Source organism: Lathamus discolor, chromosome 3 (genome assembly GCF_037157495.1).
Source record: "Lathamus discolor isolate bLatDis1 chromosome 3, bLatDis1.hap1, whole genome shotgun sequence".
NCBI lineage: Eukaryota > Metazoa > Chordata > Aves > Psittaciformes > Psittacidae > Lathamus > Lathamus discolor.
The window spans coordinates 73,059,193-73,075,635 of NC_088886.1; the positions used below are offsets into that span (position 1 = coordinate 73,059,193).

The window sequence follows — 16,443 nt, forward strand, 5'->3', positions numbered from 1 at the left end:
CAGGTGCAGTCCCTGCACTATCACTGCATGCACACAAGCACAGATGTCCCCCCCTCCACCTTCCTAAAGGGAAACCAGCCCTATGACACACAAAGCCACCAAAGAAACTCTAACAAAATAGTTTTATTCTCCTTTATCAAAAGAACTTAACACTGTGCATGTAAACTTGAACATATGTATCATGGTTTTAAGGTCCCTTCCAAACCAACCCGGTTCTATGATTCCATGTTTCCCAAAAGAAGGTGTGGATCTAGTGGCAGACCCCTTTACTCACAGAAGCACACAGGCCTTTTGAACAGAGAAAAAAACCAGTTCAATCCCATGTTCCTGGTGGCACCCTGCACCCTGGTATCCCTCAGAGTGCAGGGATAGGAGGTGGCTGTTGCACACCCAAACACAGCAGGATGACAATTAGCCAGCAACAGCCATGAATCCACCTGAAAGGCAGTACGGAGGGCAAGCAAGGCTCAGATCCAAACGGAAGCAGCCCTTCCTGCATTGGTCTGGAAGGCTTTCCTGCTCCCTGCATGGGGATCTCACTTTGACCACTGAAGGAGAACTGAGGGCTGCTTGGTTACTGCTTCTAGTGGTTGCCCCTGTGCCCTTCTTGTCTTTTCCAGGCTGGCAGAACCCACCCCTGTCCACCCAGCCTGATGCCCAGGGTGTGATACCAACCCTGGGTAGCACCCAACCTCAGTGAGCACGACATGGAGACATGTCTCTGTCCCCTCCAGGAGTGCTTCTGTTCTATAAAGCCTGCCTTTGTCCCAAAATTCAACCAAAGTGGCTGCTGTGAGGTGAGGAGAGGATGTGTTCCTGCTGCAAAGCGCCTGCTGCAAGCCAGCAATGCTTCGGAGGTGGAGGGTCAGAGATGTGACTCCACTGCCCCCTTGAAGCCCTCTCCAAAGGAAAAAAGAGATCTTGCAAGTGAAAAGAATGCTTCCAGGAGACAGTTCAAACACCACAGCTACAAAATACACTGCCACCCCCTTTCTGTCCTGGCCCCTTCCCCTGGGAGGGCACTGCAGGGTCTAAAGGGGCCCATGCTGTGCTTGCCCACTCCTGCCATCAGTCAAGGGTTTCAGCTTCGCCCTGCCATGCTGCCTTCCAGCATCACATGAAGACATCCTTCCTGCTCCTCTGCCCACCAGTACCTTTCAAAGGCTGCTCTTCACCAGCAGGAGCCTTTGTCAGGTGAAGGCATGAGCCCCACCATGCAAAAGCTCAGGTCAGTGCTCCCCAGGCTAGGATCTGCATGGCACATGGCTGTGCCACAAACCCCAGTGTACCAAGACTGGAGGCACCTCCTGGCAACAGCAGCATCCTCTCCTTGGAGCATGAAGAAGCACACTCATGCACAACCGCAGCACCTTCAGCTGGCTTCCTACTGGGGCAAGGACCTGGTCCCTGGCTCCTGCCATGGTTGGGTTTGAAGAACAACTGGTGTCCTGGAGCAGAGAACAAACCGGGCCTTGGGTTTGCAGACAGGAAGAAAGAACATCATCTGAAGCTGCTGCAAAGTCCTACAATCATGTATTACTGTTAGCCAAGCTGGGCTGCAGGAGAGGCAGGGTCAATGTATCACTGCTCTGCCCCAGAAATGGAGGAGAGGCAGCCAGGACAGAACCTAAGACAGTGTAAGGCACCATACGTGACCAAACCTCCTTGAGGAAGAGACACTGCCAGCCTCTGAGTCAAGCCACACAGGATAGGAAAGCAGCACTGGAAAGCCTGAAGTCCATATAACTCACTGGGGAAAAGCACTAGCAGAGGTGAAATTCAGGCTGCTTTGGGTTGAATGTTTCACCAAGGCAAAAGCTATGTATGTTCCTCCCCTTGTCACAAGGCTGCAGATGGTGCCAGGGGTAGATCTCAACACCAGCACCAGCCAGCCCATCTGAGGGGCACCCGAGGGGACCGGAAAGCAGGACAAGCATACAGATATTCCAGGCTGCGGAGAAAACGTGGTCTCTGAACAAGTGGTGGGGTCAGAGACAGGCAATGCTGTGGTGCTACCAGCTGGGGAATGGCATTCCAGCTCAAGCTCTTGCCAGTTGGCTTCCCCACCCACCATCTTCTGGAATCATTGCAGAACACGAAGAGAAACAGGTCCTAGGAACAAGCACATCCTCACAGGCAAAGGCAAGGACAGAGGAAACGAGGAACACAGACTGTCCCAGCAGATTTACCCCCCCCCAGGTATGCCTCTTTCTCTCACCCTGCAGTGCACCCAGGGAGCAGGGGTTGGATATATTACAACACACATCAGCAGGTAAGATCATGAGCCAGCACCGCTCAGGAGACAAAGGCACCAGCAAAGCCTGGCCAGTGATGAGAGGACCAGCAACACACTCCCAACTGTGGCTGTTCAAAGACACACAACGCAGGTCCCACTTCTTGGAGCAGTGGATTTTGCACTGGAGGCAATGATGCCTTACCTACTTTGCAGTTGAGGTGTCACACATCTGATCTGCTGCAGAGCAGGGTCCCTTCACTCTTCTCCTTCACTTTGCCAGCGAGGCGAAGCAGTGGAAATTCAGCCCCCTTTCCCTGGTGAAAAAACCTACAGGGAGGCTGGGGCCTAAGCAAAGATTTCCCAGCTCTGTTCCCAAACAGCTGCTTGGAGGTGCTCCATGCACTCTGAAATCTGGTTTAGGATGCAAGGTGAGACCCAGCCACCCAGCTGAAATAAACTACAGTCACAGGAGGCTCTTGCTTGGAGAAGGGAGTTACAGAAGCCTGTTAAGGATTGCTTGCTCAAAGTTGTTATCTAGTGTCACTGCCTACAGGAAAGAAGATAATGGCTATGCAGATCCTATTCAAATAACCTATTCCACACCAAACCATTCCTTGACAGGCCGGGCCTTGGCCTGAGCAGCAACACGGAGAGCCAAGGAGAGCCCACTCCACTGGAGTCCTTGAGGAGAGTTAGAGAGCGCCGATAGAAACCTGCCTCAGAGTCCACACAACAAAGCTTCATTGGCAGGACGAAGGAAACCTCTTCACTTGGCCTCACTGAGGAGCACTGGGGAATGCCCAGTGTGTGGCAACACAGCACTCAAAGCCACATCTCCTGCCTCCAGAGTAATGCTTGCTAAATAACTGCACCTACTGCAGGGAAGGCTTTCCTGGTGTCTGTCTTTTAATATTCCAGTATAGGTATGCTAGTACAGGATTATCCCTCATTTGGAAGCACCAATTTAACAGGGGAAGAAACGGAAGAGGCAGAGCACTTGCAAATGTGTTGCTAGAAGAAAATCAACCCAACTGCCACCTATACACAGGATGTCCACGCTGCATCCGCCCCAGTAGCACAGGGCAACATCCCCATTCACAGCTAGGCTAGCTGTTGAGCTACACCAGGTATCCTTCTACCTCTCTGTCAGCCAGTGCTCTCCTTTGCTCTGAGGTGGTTTTCTCCAGAGGTTTCTGGGGCTTCCTGTGAAGGAAGGTTGGTTTCTTGGGCAGTCCTCAGATTGGCTTGCTGGAAGGCACAGGAATCCAGAAACACGTTGGGGATGCGGTCACCAAAATACAGCTTGCTGTTGGCAGCTATCGCTTCATATTTCATTAGTTCCAGATACTCAGGGGTAAGTTTTAGCTACAAAAAGAGAAACCAGAGCTTGTAAGAGACAACCTTCTGGGCCCCACATCATTAGACTTCTTCTCAGGCAGCTGCTTCCTGGGTTGTTAAACCAAGTGTTTCTCCAATGCTGCCCACTTTAACCTAATCACCTGTGCAGAGGGAAAGAGTAAGCAAATCCTCTCCTTCAAGTGACCAGCCTTCAAGTGCTCACCTTGTTGGAATCAGCTAGCTTCCAAGCAGCATAGAACTCTGCATCAGCTTTTGCTTTCTCTCTTGCTAGGAATGCAGCATCTAACACAGCAACAGACAGGAAAAGAATCATTAACAAGTGAGTAACCCCATCACTGAGCCTTTGTCCCATGGGGACAGCCACCCCGTGGCTGTCCTTGTACTTGCACTGCCAGCTTCTTGGAGAGGTACCTGCAAGGGGGAGGGAGGAATGACCCTCATGCTACTGCACCCTTTATTATTTCTGCAGGAAGGCGATGCCTATGAGCCCAGCTCTGAGGTTCCTTTACTTCCCTTTACTGGAAGATGACCTCAGTAGCACAGTTACCTTCGATCTCAGAAATCCTCTTCTCTGTTTCCTTCTCCATAATCTTCTGTTGATACTGAATCCTGGCCACCTGAGCAGCCTTCTCAGCCTCTGCAATCACAACAGGCTCAGCTCAGACATTCACTTCTCAGGCCTTGATTGTCAGCACCCTGACACAGCACGCAGTCGCACCAGCAGTTTGCTCTCTGCTGCTTCCCTTTCTGCTCAGACACTACAACACCAGTCTGTGCTCCAAGCAATACAATTACAGGAAGAAAGCACAGTGCTGGTGTTTCGACAGCAGCGCTGGCTGATGTTTATTTTACAAGTGTGACACAGGGGTATTTAGCTTTAAGCCCAAGCAGTTTTTCTGGCAGAGCTGCTACCTCTTGGCCTGCTGTAGCAGAAGCCCCGCTGCAGGACAGAGGTATTTGCTGCTATGGGGAGGGAGGCAAGACACAGATACAGCAGCACAAACACTTGTATTTTCTAAATGACTGTTGATACAGCCTGGCTGGGCCTCCTTCAGGGAGCTGTCAGCAATGGAAGACCATGTCCTACCCTGGCTTCCTGGGGGATGTAGGAATGGAAATTCAGTGTGGCCCCTGTCCACTAGTACTCCCAACTGGTGACATACCAATGAGCGCTTTCTTCCGGTCTGTCTCTGCCTCTTTCTCTACTACCTTCTGCTTCTGAGCTGCAATCAGCAGCTTGGTCTTCTCAGCCTCCCTGCAGGGTGAGAAACAGGGAAACAGAGCTGGTGAGCAGCTCTTCAAATCAGGGCATGACAGGGGAACAAGCAGCCAAGCAGCTGGCAGCATCATGTCCTCACAACCATTACTACTAGTCCTGTCTTCAGTTGTATGACCCAGTGTGTAGCCAGCAGGACAAAGGAAGTGTTTATGCCCCACTCTCTATCTGGCACTGGTGAGGCCACAACTGAATGCTATATACAATCACAACTGAATGCTATATACAATCACAACTGGATGCTATATCCAATTTGAGGCCCTCAGGATGAGAAGCAAGTCCATTGTACGGCAACTGCAGACATGGGATGGAGGCCAGAGCGTACAAGGAGAGACTGCAGGAACTGGGCTGGGGATGAGGAGGTGAAGTAGAATCCAATCACACCTCCTCCTGCCCAAAAGGGCCCCTGAAGGCACTAGGGCTGGACTCTGCTCAGACGGGCAATATGAGAGCCCCAGAGGCACCAGCCAAGTTGCATCACAGAAAGCACCAACCAGCCCCAAGGAAACAGCCCATCCCTGTGCAAGCCTTAGCAGCTGGGAATCTCCATCCCCAGGGATGTCCTGACTTGCCTGGACCCAATGACCTGCTACAGCTGAGGAACTGGTCCTGCTTTGGGAAAGGATTTGGACAGTAGATCTCCATGGGAATGGCTCAGAGTAAAATCTGACAGCAACTCTGTGAGTTTGCTGGAGGGGCCTTAGGGACATCAAGACCTCTGAGCTCTGTTTACGAGTCTTCTATAGGTTCTCTATAGCACATCATACATACATAAAGGAGGAGGAACACAGCCTTGATACAGTCTCTGTAGATGCTAACAACCACCTTTGTGAAGGGCCGAAAGGCTTCCAGGTGAAAGAGATATGGAAATGGAGAAATAGAATGGGAAGTGCACTTAGCCAAGCACTCACTAACCCCACCTCTCACCTAAGCACCAGGTAAGAGCTTTCTAATAGGATTATGCCCCATGCTGAACCCTCAAAACCAATCCATACAATTTTATGTACAGCTACTCACATGAGCTCAAAATTTCTTCGGATGGCTTCTGGAATTTTGGGTTTTGTAACACGCACAGCCTATTGAAAACAGACAAAGGGAGTGCATTTCAAAGTAAACTTTTCGATGGGAGCTGCATAACTAAAGAATGTCTTTGCAAAACCAGCTGTTGTGTTCTAGACATCTCCAAATGGATTCAAGACCACACATAATGCTTCCCAACCCTCTTGTACAACACAGACAAGCACTGCCACTCTCAGAGTTCACACTTCCTGTCTTTGCACCTCTTATGGTGAACTTTTGTATGAAATCTTGCTGCAACTGAGTGCAAGTTAACTTGGGTGTTTGAAGTGCTGTGCCATCTCAACTTCCTTGTGATACACCACTGCCTGTGCCTCACCCTCATCAAACCAGAGCAAGCCTGTGCACAACTGAGCCCCAAAGCAGAACAGTATCTACTGTAGCATCACCCATACTATTAACAGGAGGTTCCCCTCCCTGCATGCATGTAGCCAGCCAGCCTAGCTAAATGCGGCAACAAGAACAGCAAAACAGTCTCAGAGTTCTCCTCAGTGGCAATCTGGAGATTTCCATCTTAGCCCTTGCATGCCTAACGTATATTTTTCTCAGTTAGTTGCCCTGAACTTCAACATGCCAAAAAGCCAGTATGTCCTTAGCCTAAGATTAAACATGACTTTCTAAGTGTAAGCAGCAAACCACTTTGGATAAAACACCTTTCCCCATCTCTGGTATAAGTGCAGAAAAGATGGAAGACCTCTTTTTTTTCCAGTGACCTGTAGGAACTGTGCACACTGGAGCACCCAGTTCTGCAGGGGTGTCAAAAGTAGCTTAAATAAAGACATTTTCTGGCTCTTTGCAAATTAAAGCCAATACCTGAAAGTCTGTGGCCTAAAAGGTCCTTTTCTCAATCCTGTAGCTATTCCCCTAACGTAAAACCAATGTTCAGAAGTGGTAATTGTTATCTGGACCGTCTTCAACTGACAAACCTCAACTCAAGGTTCAACAGTTTCAGGTTACGTGGAAAATGGAAGCAAGAAACCTCATCAGTCTAGAGAAAGATGAGCAAATTAGAGATGGAAAAACAACAGTCTTTGTTAGGGAATGAACCTACCTGGATAGTCAGACCCGGAGCCATGACATTGAGATCCTTCTGCAGGGCCAACTTCAGATTCTCATCTATCTGATCTGTGTTTGGAGCAAAAGAGAGACCACTTAGCTTACCATCTCTTCTCCTACAGCTTGTGTGGCAGACAGTCAGCTGGCCTTGAAGAGCAGGTATCTCTATGGTGTAAGCCTTTTAAGATCACCGAGTACATTGTTTTCCTTCCTATATCCCTGAAAGATGTTCCCAAAAGAAAAGCTACAATCTAGTGTCTCTAGAAAGGTTCAGCTATTGATGAACTCATGGTATCTGAGCTAAGAGCAAATGGTTTTTAGTATCTCAGCAAGAAAAAGCTGTGGCAGAAGTCTATCCCTTCCCAGCCAGAGCCACACCAAACCTGCTGCCAGTGGCCAACTCTGCCTCAACTGTCTGGTAAACCTGCAGGATCCAGTACCTGCTATTAAAATGAAAGGAATTTTGTTATTTCCAAGCTCCAGGAAGATCTTTCCACAGAAATGGCCTGTTATGGAATGATTAAGCTGTGTGTAATAACCAGAAACGTCTCTCTGACCACAGCTACTTGCTGAGTCTGAGTAGAGCATTCGAAGACTTAATCCCTTAACATTACTTAAGCTCTGCTAACCTTTTACCTTCCATAAACCTATTTTCCCCTCTCTCAAGAAGGGGAAGGACTCAAGAAGGAACATCATACTGTTCCATCTCTGGGGCACAAGCAGGTACCAAGAAGCAAAACACTAAATTTGCTCATTCCTGGACCACTGCTACCCCTTGTGAGAAAAACAGCACTGCAGCAAACTGAGGCCATGTCCCTTCTGGGTCTCACTTGCTAAAAACAGCCACAAAGAAGCTTTTAATGTAAAAAAAAAAAAAAAAAAAAGAAAGAAAATAGATTCATAAGCAGAATAAGGGCCTAAAAGTAGAAGTAGACATGACAAACCCATCACCACAGTGAAGGCAATGGGCACGACTGCACACACAAGAGCAGGGGGGCTACTTTGTGTATCCAGAATTCAGGCCTAAGTGGAATAGGACTGAAATCAAACTCCCATGTTCAGATGTGAAAAGACAAAGAAATCTGAATCTCTCAAGCGTAAAGTTACAAAGGAAGCAGCACATGGGTATACTGCAACTCCAGCACAGTGGCTGTTTGCTCACAGGAGCCTGCTCTAACATATTCCCTGGAAGACAAGAGAGATCACACAGCCTTTGATGGGTACATCCAGTTGCCATCCACTTACCAAACAGCTGAATGTATACTTCCTGCAGAGTATGGGCACTACAGAACTGATTCAGCTCATGATGAATTTTATTGAAGATCAGGGTCTTATCGTAGTCTGCAGTGTAGTTTCTCACAATATCATACACTGAGGAAGCAAGAGAATTATCACAGGTCACCACTTACATGTATTACTTTCTGCAATGCCACCACTGCAAACAACAGCTCAGAACATTAGGAAAGTAGTGCAGCACTGGGACAGGTTGGGGGGAGTTTTCAAGATGTGGCTGCACAAAGCCACAGCTGCCCTGCCCAGCTGTTAATGAGAAGCCTGGGAGGGAGGTCAGAGGAGATACCCGCAGAGGTTCCCTCCACCACTGCTGCTGGAATCATACAACTTCAAAGTGCAGAGTAATCACAGCATGATATACTGCTTGGTCCTAGTTTATGATCTGCATTAGTGAAACAATAAAGCCTATCCAGGACCTGCACGCATAGGAACAGATACTACTAAGTGAAAACAAGTATCATTCACACAATTACAGAATCCCAGAATCCCAGACTGGTTTGGGTTGGCAGGGATCTCAAAGCTCATCCAGTCCCAACCCCCTGGCACGAGCAGGGACACCTTCCACTAGAGCAGGGTGCTCCAAGCCCCTGTGTCCAACCTGGCCTTGAACACTGCCAGCGATGGGGCAGCCACAGCTTCTCTGGGCACCCTGTGCCAGCGCCTCAGCACCCCCACAGGGAAGAACTGCCTAAGATCTAACATGAGTTATTATAACACGAATTCACCCCTTGATAACTCAGTAGTGCTAACATTCTGTATTAAACTATGCTGCTGAAAAACCCCAAGCTGTCTGGGTCTGTGGTTCAGCAGATGGTGAAATAAGAAGGCAAGAAGCTCCTAGGCGGGCCTTGTCTTTGTCATGTCCTAGGAGCTGAGATGGCAAGCGAGGAATTCATCCCTTGTGTTTAGTATCACAGGCGGTCTCCCCTTCAGCAGCAATCAACAGGATTGCATAAACACCCATCCCATTTCTAACCATACAGGGGAGGACCAAGCCTAGAATTTACCTTCATCTTTGCACATGTGGGGCTTGCAGACACATACATGAAACTAAATGCTATGGTTCTTGGAACCAGAAGGGTAGCAAGACAGAAGGAATTCTTGCAAACCAAGACAGAACTGCTAGGGGATGAGTGAAGACAGTCACAGTGCTGCTTGTTGAAACAGGATGGGAAATACCTGCATATGGTGCCAGTTTATTCACAACTTCTATTCGGTCAATGTAAATCATAACACCACCACTGGAAGTGAGAAAGAGAATTCAGTCATTACTACTGCAGCTGTTAACAGTGGTCCATACTTAAAGCAGATTTAAATCCCTCTTTTACTAAGTTCTGCTAAATGTTCCTGAGACAATTCTGACTTCAGAGCATTTTGCAATTAGATGGCAGCAAACCCCAGCTTTGTCTAGACTGGTCCCTCTCTCCCCATAAATCACAAGCATGCTGCAGCTAGTCTGCAAAGCACTTTGGCTTCACTTTGTTAACCCCTGCTTAGCCAGTGAAAGGAAAATGTTTTTGAACAGGAATGTAGCTGCAACTCTCAGAAAGGGGGAGGCCAGCACAATGAAGGGAAGGCAACAAGGCCAACAAATAACACTTGCAAGCAGCCCAGCAGACAAAGTGCAGATGCAGCTCTTCTAGGCAGTCCTTAGAAGAAAGCTGTTAGTTGAAGTTCATGCATTTACTAACTCCAGCAGGAACTTGACAAGGCTCCTGCTAGAAAGGAAGAAACAAAGCATGTAGCAGAATTTAATTCATGCTCCCTGCTTCAATGTCACATTGTGAATGGCTCTCCAGAACACCACAACCACGCACGTGTGCTCAGGCATGTGCCCTGCCAAGAAAATTTCAGACACCTTGTTGGAAGGAGCCTGCAGGCATAATCCACTCTCCAAGGGATCATGCCCACTATACTACTATTAAGAACATGATTCTCTTTTTCATACAAGATTTCTCTTCGGGCCATGGCCATTCTTGCAGGCTCTAAGAGAACTGTTTCTATTACATAAGACAGGCTTGTGGATCCTTTACAGCTACGTCCGACTGCGCAAGTTAGAAGGGTATGTGTGTTTTTCTCCATCTCAGCTGTTCTGCACTCTGTGCCATCACATCCAATAAAATGACTATTTATCATTGCAGGTGATGTCCAACAGCATCCCTCAGCATCTTCTGAACCTGCTCTCGTTTTCCCCATTTGTTCCAGTCACCTTATGACACCTCCAGCACAGGGAAACCCAGCTACTGTCTCAGGGTAACTTCCAGATATCTTGGTGAGGAACCAAAGCAGAGCATGCGGGCTTCCTCCACCAGAATCACATCCACTCCACATCTTTATATTGTGGTCCTTATGGGATTCCAATTTTACGGGGATGTTAGAAGGAGAAAGAGAGCACCTGAGACAACCTGCCTCCTACACAGCCCCTCATCACCTCACATGCAAAAAAGGCTGATACCTCAGAACAGGGAGGACTGCCTCCTCCCTGTCTGACCCAACCAGCATTACCTACAGCAACCCTGCCTGGATTTCAACCAGCATGCACCACCAAGGCAGGGCAGAAATGAATTCTATCAGTCCTTTGAGGAAACAGAGCCTGAATCTGCCAGCCATGTACTTCCCCCTAGAGGGCTTAAGGTTAAATGAAGCACACAAAGCACTTCCACTGTGTTTCCGGTCCCTCTACCCAGCTGCTGGAGCAATCTTCTTTTCACATCATGCAGTGGGCATGGCCCTCTTAACCCTGCTGCTGTAAACCCAGGAGCCAAAGCAAACTCTAACATTCTGATCTTAAAGCGAGCACCTCAGAGAAGCCCTTATCCCAAACAGCCTCATCCAGAAGATGCTGGTAAACTCCTGGGTGTAGGAAACACTTTCCTCAGCAGTTTTGGGACACTTCAGGACAGTTGCTCTGGCAGAGCATCTTGCACTGATCTGGGGCAATTCACACACCTTGTTGAGCTAGAACTGTACAAATCCACAGATGGTTTACTTGCCTTTTAGGACCTACAGCTTAATCACTGGCTCGGACTCAACAGGCCACTACCATTCTCAAAACTTCTTTCTTTGCCTAAACCTGCTTCTTCCTAGATGCAAGGCAGGGTGACTCCCACAGGGAGAATCCCAGTGCTTGCAGCCCCCTGTTGCAGTTTCTGCAGCCATTCTAACACCAGCATTGGCAGCCACTGTAAAGGCTACTTGCAGCTCCCAAGGTCCTCACTGCAGAGCTCCTCATGAGGCTGGTCAGGCAGAGCAGCCTCTTTGTTTCAGGGAAGAGAGAAACAAGCAGAAATCTTTAGGAAGTCTGAAAGAAGGATCAACACATAGACCATGTGCACCTGGGGGAAGTTGAGGCATAATCAGGCAGCAATACTGCCTGACTTCAAAGGACAAGGTGAAAGTATACAGAAAACTAACATTAGAAAGCAGGCCTTGGATTTATGATTTTAGCTTAGGCCAGGCCAGGAAAAGACAAGGGAAAAACTGAAGGACATTGCCATTAAAAAAACAGGCAAAGGTCCAATGCTTATTGCAAGAGCTGACCACAGGCAACACCAGACCACATTAGGCAATCAGAGCATGTAAAAACTGGGCTTAAAGGTCAGATCTGGTCTGTCTATACATACAGGGATTAATGCAGTACATTCACCTGCAATATTCATGCCACACTTTTCCATATGACTGTCTGCCAAACAGGGATCTGTCCCAGAACAGCATTCCCCCAGTGCTCCATCTGCATTCCTGCCAATGCTCTGCAGCATGAGCACAAGAGGACTCTCACACCTTCGCAATAAACTTCTAATGCTTGAGCAATGTCACTGCTTAGTGTCCTGGTTACTCACTGTTCCTCGCCACTGCAAAACCTGCACAATATTTAGCATGATTCTTTCCAGTTAAGTTTATAAGAAAAATATTACCTGCCCTATTTTCTTCTGCAGCAGCTGCACAACACCATTTCCAAGCTATTTCCTGTATTCCACAAACAATACACCTAGGATATATTCTTTCCTAACTAATTCTTTGAGTCAGTCCTTGAGAATACTTCCCTTTTCTAAAACTAGTTCTAAAACTAGGGTTTCCATCAGTTTTGGGGTATGAGCAGACGTGCCATGAAGAAACTGCTGAGCTTTCCAAGAAGCTGTGCACACATTTTCTTGCTGGGGAAAGGCAGAAACCTCAGGCACCAGAGGCAATTCACAGCTCAGAGCAGAGCCACATTCTACCTGCTGGAGTGGAATGGGTTTTGTCTCTCAGGTAACAGCTGGTTTATGAAAAACAGTAATCTGTGCCAAAGTATTTTAAAATCTCTATTTAATGAATTCACTTAATGCTGTCAAGTATAAATAGGAACAGGTAAGACAGAAACTGGGGACAGGACACCCACAGAGCCATTCAGAAGCTTCTTAATGTAGCTGAGAATACAGGAAACAGGAATATGAATATGGTGACAGAGAACCCCAGCCTTTAAAATGTGATGGCTTAGCAGACAATTATAGGAATATAAACTGTTTTGGATCTATTCTTGTAATGGACTTTGAACCAGGATAGTGAAACTTCAGATTTGATCCATTTGGTACTTATAAGCTAATGTTTTATTATAGAAACGTGGCTTCAAAGCTTCTTTGGCATCGAGCAGTTGCAGACTTTGATTCCAAATGCAGCAAGTTTAAAGGCTTCTGCAGTAACACCTTAAAAATGGACAGGGCTCCTGAGACCTTTGGTCTGAAGCGTATTCAATGATTAACTCAGAAATGCTCTACCAGCTGGGTGGTGTTTTAAAGCATGTTTAGTACCTGTAACTTCACACCCACCTGTATTGCACAACCAAAACCCACAGTGCTGAAGCAGAAGAGGAACTTAATGAACAAACTATACAGAATTAAACTGAACATTTAGCTCTTCAGTCACAGCACACAGAATGGGGAGGCTGGCAGGGACCTCTGGAGGTCACCCTGTCCAGCCTCCCTGCTCAAAAGGAGTCAAAGCAGCACAGTTTCATGTGGGGTGTGTTAGCACATCTACTGCGGCTAAGCTTTGGGGGAAAGCTTTGCTTGTTCTGCCTGCAGGACAGCAGGACGCCATCCCAGAGGATGTGATGCTGTTTTATAGCATCCCACAGGTGAAGTATTACTCCTGTTTATGCTACTTATGAGCTAAAACGTGCCACTAAACACACAGCTAAAACTCTGATAGCTTTTTAACTGTGCCATTTAAAGGATACAGATACAGAACATAATGAGTCTTACTCCTCCTTTCTGCAATTACTTTTTGCTTGACCTAAAGACTCTACTTGACCACAAAGGCCTGGCTGCGTTCAAGTCATACTGAATATAGTCTTTTTTCCTTTAAACAGAAATACTGTTGAGTACCCTAAAGCTAAACCCAAGGAGAATCACCAGTTTTGGTTTTAGCCATCACTTTAACTTGTGAATGAACCAACACAACAGTCTGTGCTGACAAAAGCTGATCCAGCTTAATTCAGAAGCAGGCAGGTGCCACCCATGCACAGGATTCTTCTTTATTCTTTCTCACTCTCTCTTCACATCAGGTGAGATGTCAGTTCCAAAAATGCACAAATTACTCCAGGAGACTCCTTTGTTTCAGCTTTTTTTTCTTTTGAAATGAGCCATCTCCCATCATGGGGATTCCCATTCACCACTGACTTTTACCCATACTGGGGTCAACACTTGTATTTAGCCACAAGATTTAAACTAGAAATAACTGCAAAGCAAAGGACAGACCAAAGACAGGCACCAGGCTGTCAGAGTAATTAATGGAAGAAAGCAAGACAAATCAAGAGACCATCACTATAAATGCGAATACCCTCTAAACATCAATTCCAGCAAAAACAAGAGCACTCCCTCCTATCCTTCTGCTCTTATTTCCATGTGTGATGCATGTTTGGTGTGTGTGTGTATGATGTTTGGAACTAATTTCAAGGTAAGTGCCTGTACTTTTCAACCTCTTACTCTTCATTCACTGCACTATGACTAGTTGCAAACCACATGACAGATCTGCCCATCACCATTAGAAATACAAAAGAAAAGCATACCTTGTCCCACAAGGCACATTTTTCACCTCATCAGTCTGCAGCGTGGTCTGAAATGAAAGGACAACCACCACTCACCAGAACACTCCATTCTGCAGGGAAAACACACTGTACCCAGACTCCCACATGGGAACGTAAAGCCCAAAATCCATCCTCTGCCCCCCTCTTGACTCTTGTAGATGTGGGCAGAAAACAGACTTCTTTCCGACTGCTGTTTGGGAGTCAGAAAGGCAGCTGTGCTCATTCCCCTGCTCTTGGCTTCCGTGGCACTAAGGCCTGCAGCTCTCCTGGGACACATGGCCACAAACACAGCTTGTCCTCCCTGAGCAAAACATCTCCTGTCCCAAGCAACACACATGCATGTGGTGGAGATCCCATTAAAAGGACAAGTCCCAGCACACAGCTGGGTCTGGCACTTCAGGCAGAGGAAACCAAGGGCTTTTGAGGAGCTGCTACTCCAACTACCACATTACCAAGCCCCTCTGCAAACAGCAGTTGCCATCAACATCCAGCATTATCCCCACCAATGACCTCTCCCACTCACCCTCTTCCAAGGTGGAAAGACACAAACCTGCACAGATTTGAAGGTGGTAATGAACGGGAGCATGATGTGGTAGCCTGGGCCACTTGGACTAGTTAGCAACGCGCCACCCCTAGAGGAAGGAAAACGGAAAAGGCTCACACAACTGGAAAACATCAAGCACTGGCTTTGAGAGTGAGCACATTCCAACTGCCAGGAGTCACAGCTGTAGTAGTGCAAATGACAGCACTCACCTGCACCAAATCTGCCACCAGTTCTCCTACAAAGGGGCTGACTGCATATACTTGCCTGCTGCAACTCAGCAATCATTTGCTTCAGGCCTGTGAGCAATTAACTTTCAGAGAAGGCAGATTTGGCTGAAATTCCTCTATAACTGCAACACCGCAGAGAGCTTCAGGAACACAGATTTTTCCCTCTCTAAATAGTTCACCAGTAACCATGGAAAAATCCAGCAGTTGATGCAGTGCTGCCAGTTTCAATCCCCCCAGTGCATTCAGCACAGCCCCTCGCCCAAAGCACAACACAGAGGTGACAGCCCTCGATGAAGGAGGGAGATCAACAGATGTGAAAAGCTTGGATGGTCTAAAAGCTTTAGTCCCTCTAATCGTTAAAAACCAAACTGTGACCCAGAAAAGGGGAGGAAGGAGGAGGAGAATCCAGGAAGCCCAAAACTCGTAACAGCTTTGTACAGAACCACGCCACCCGGGCCCATGTATGAGCGCAGAAACAACGCAGCCTGCCCACCTCAGGGCAAAGCCTGGAGGGAAACAAAGGGGAGAGCAGGGATCTGGGGCCAGAGATGAACCCCAGCTGAGAGGGAGAAACTCAGGGCAGGCTACAGAAGGTGCCGAGGCGCTGGCAGGCGGCAGTACCTGTAATACACGGCCAGGTGCCCCTCCTCAACCTTGTGGATAGAGGAGTACAGGAAGAAGACGAGGAGTCCTGTGGCAGCTGCAACTACGGCTCCAGCCTGGGCCATGGTCATCCTCACATCACCTGCGGGACACAAGCCGTCACCACCCGGACGGTGGGGCTCCGGTTACCGCCGCCCAGCACGGAGACCTCCTCTCCCTCCTCCCGGACGGGATCTGTCCCGTCCCCGAGCACGGACGCTTCCGCGCTGCGGGACCACAGACGCAAGGGGTGCCCCCTCCGCTCCCCTCACACCGACGGCAGACGAGACCCCCCGGCGCCACGGGAAGGGCGCGCACACTGGGGCTGCCCCTCGCAAACCCCCCCCCGCCGCCCCAAGGCTTCAGGTCGGTGCCGGTCGCCATTAACCGGTACCGGGATAGGTCCCTGAGGTGAGGTGAGGTGAGGCCAGGCCAGGCCCGGCCCGGCCGCGCCCCGCGCGCGACCCGTACCTGGCGGCGCGAGCCCACGTGCGGCCGCGACGCCCCACTCCCGCCCCGCCCCTCCCCTCCCCTCCCACCGCCGCGCGGGGCAGGCTGGGGGCGTGGAGCGCGCCGCACGGCGCCCGCCGATGGCGTCACAGCGGCGCGACCACGGCCACCGCCTCGTTGCCGGGCAACGGCGTGAACGGGGCCTAGCGGCCCAAA

At 48.7% G+C, this 16,443-nt stretch overlaps 1 protein-coding gene across 1 annotated transcript; it reads right to left on the reverse strand.

Moving 5' to 3' along the window:
• Positions 1 to 108: 108 nt before the first annotated feature.
• On the reverse strand, positions 109 to 16,297 carry ERLIN1 (ER lipid raft associated 1). The gene is given in 13 exon segments (XM_065669770.1): positions 109 to 3,456; positions 3,458 to 3,601; positions 3,798 to 3,877; positions 4,143 to 4,232; positions 4,759 to 4,850; positions 5,889 to 5,947; positions 7,000 to 7,073; positions 8,250 to 8,375; positions 9,477 to 9,538; positions 14,347 to 14,393; positions 14,915 to 14,996; positions 15,757 to 15,880; positions 16,249 to 16,297. Coding segments are annotated over 12 exon segments (1,071 nt in total). The 5' UTR covers positions 15,870 to 15,880; positions 16,249 to 16,297; the 3' UTR covers positions 109 to 3,354.
• Between the last annotated feature and the right edge of the window lie 146 nt (positions 16,298 to 16,443).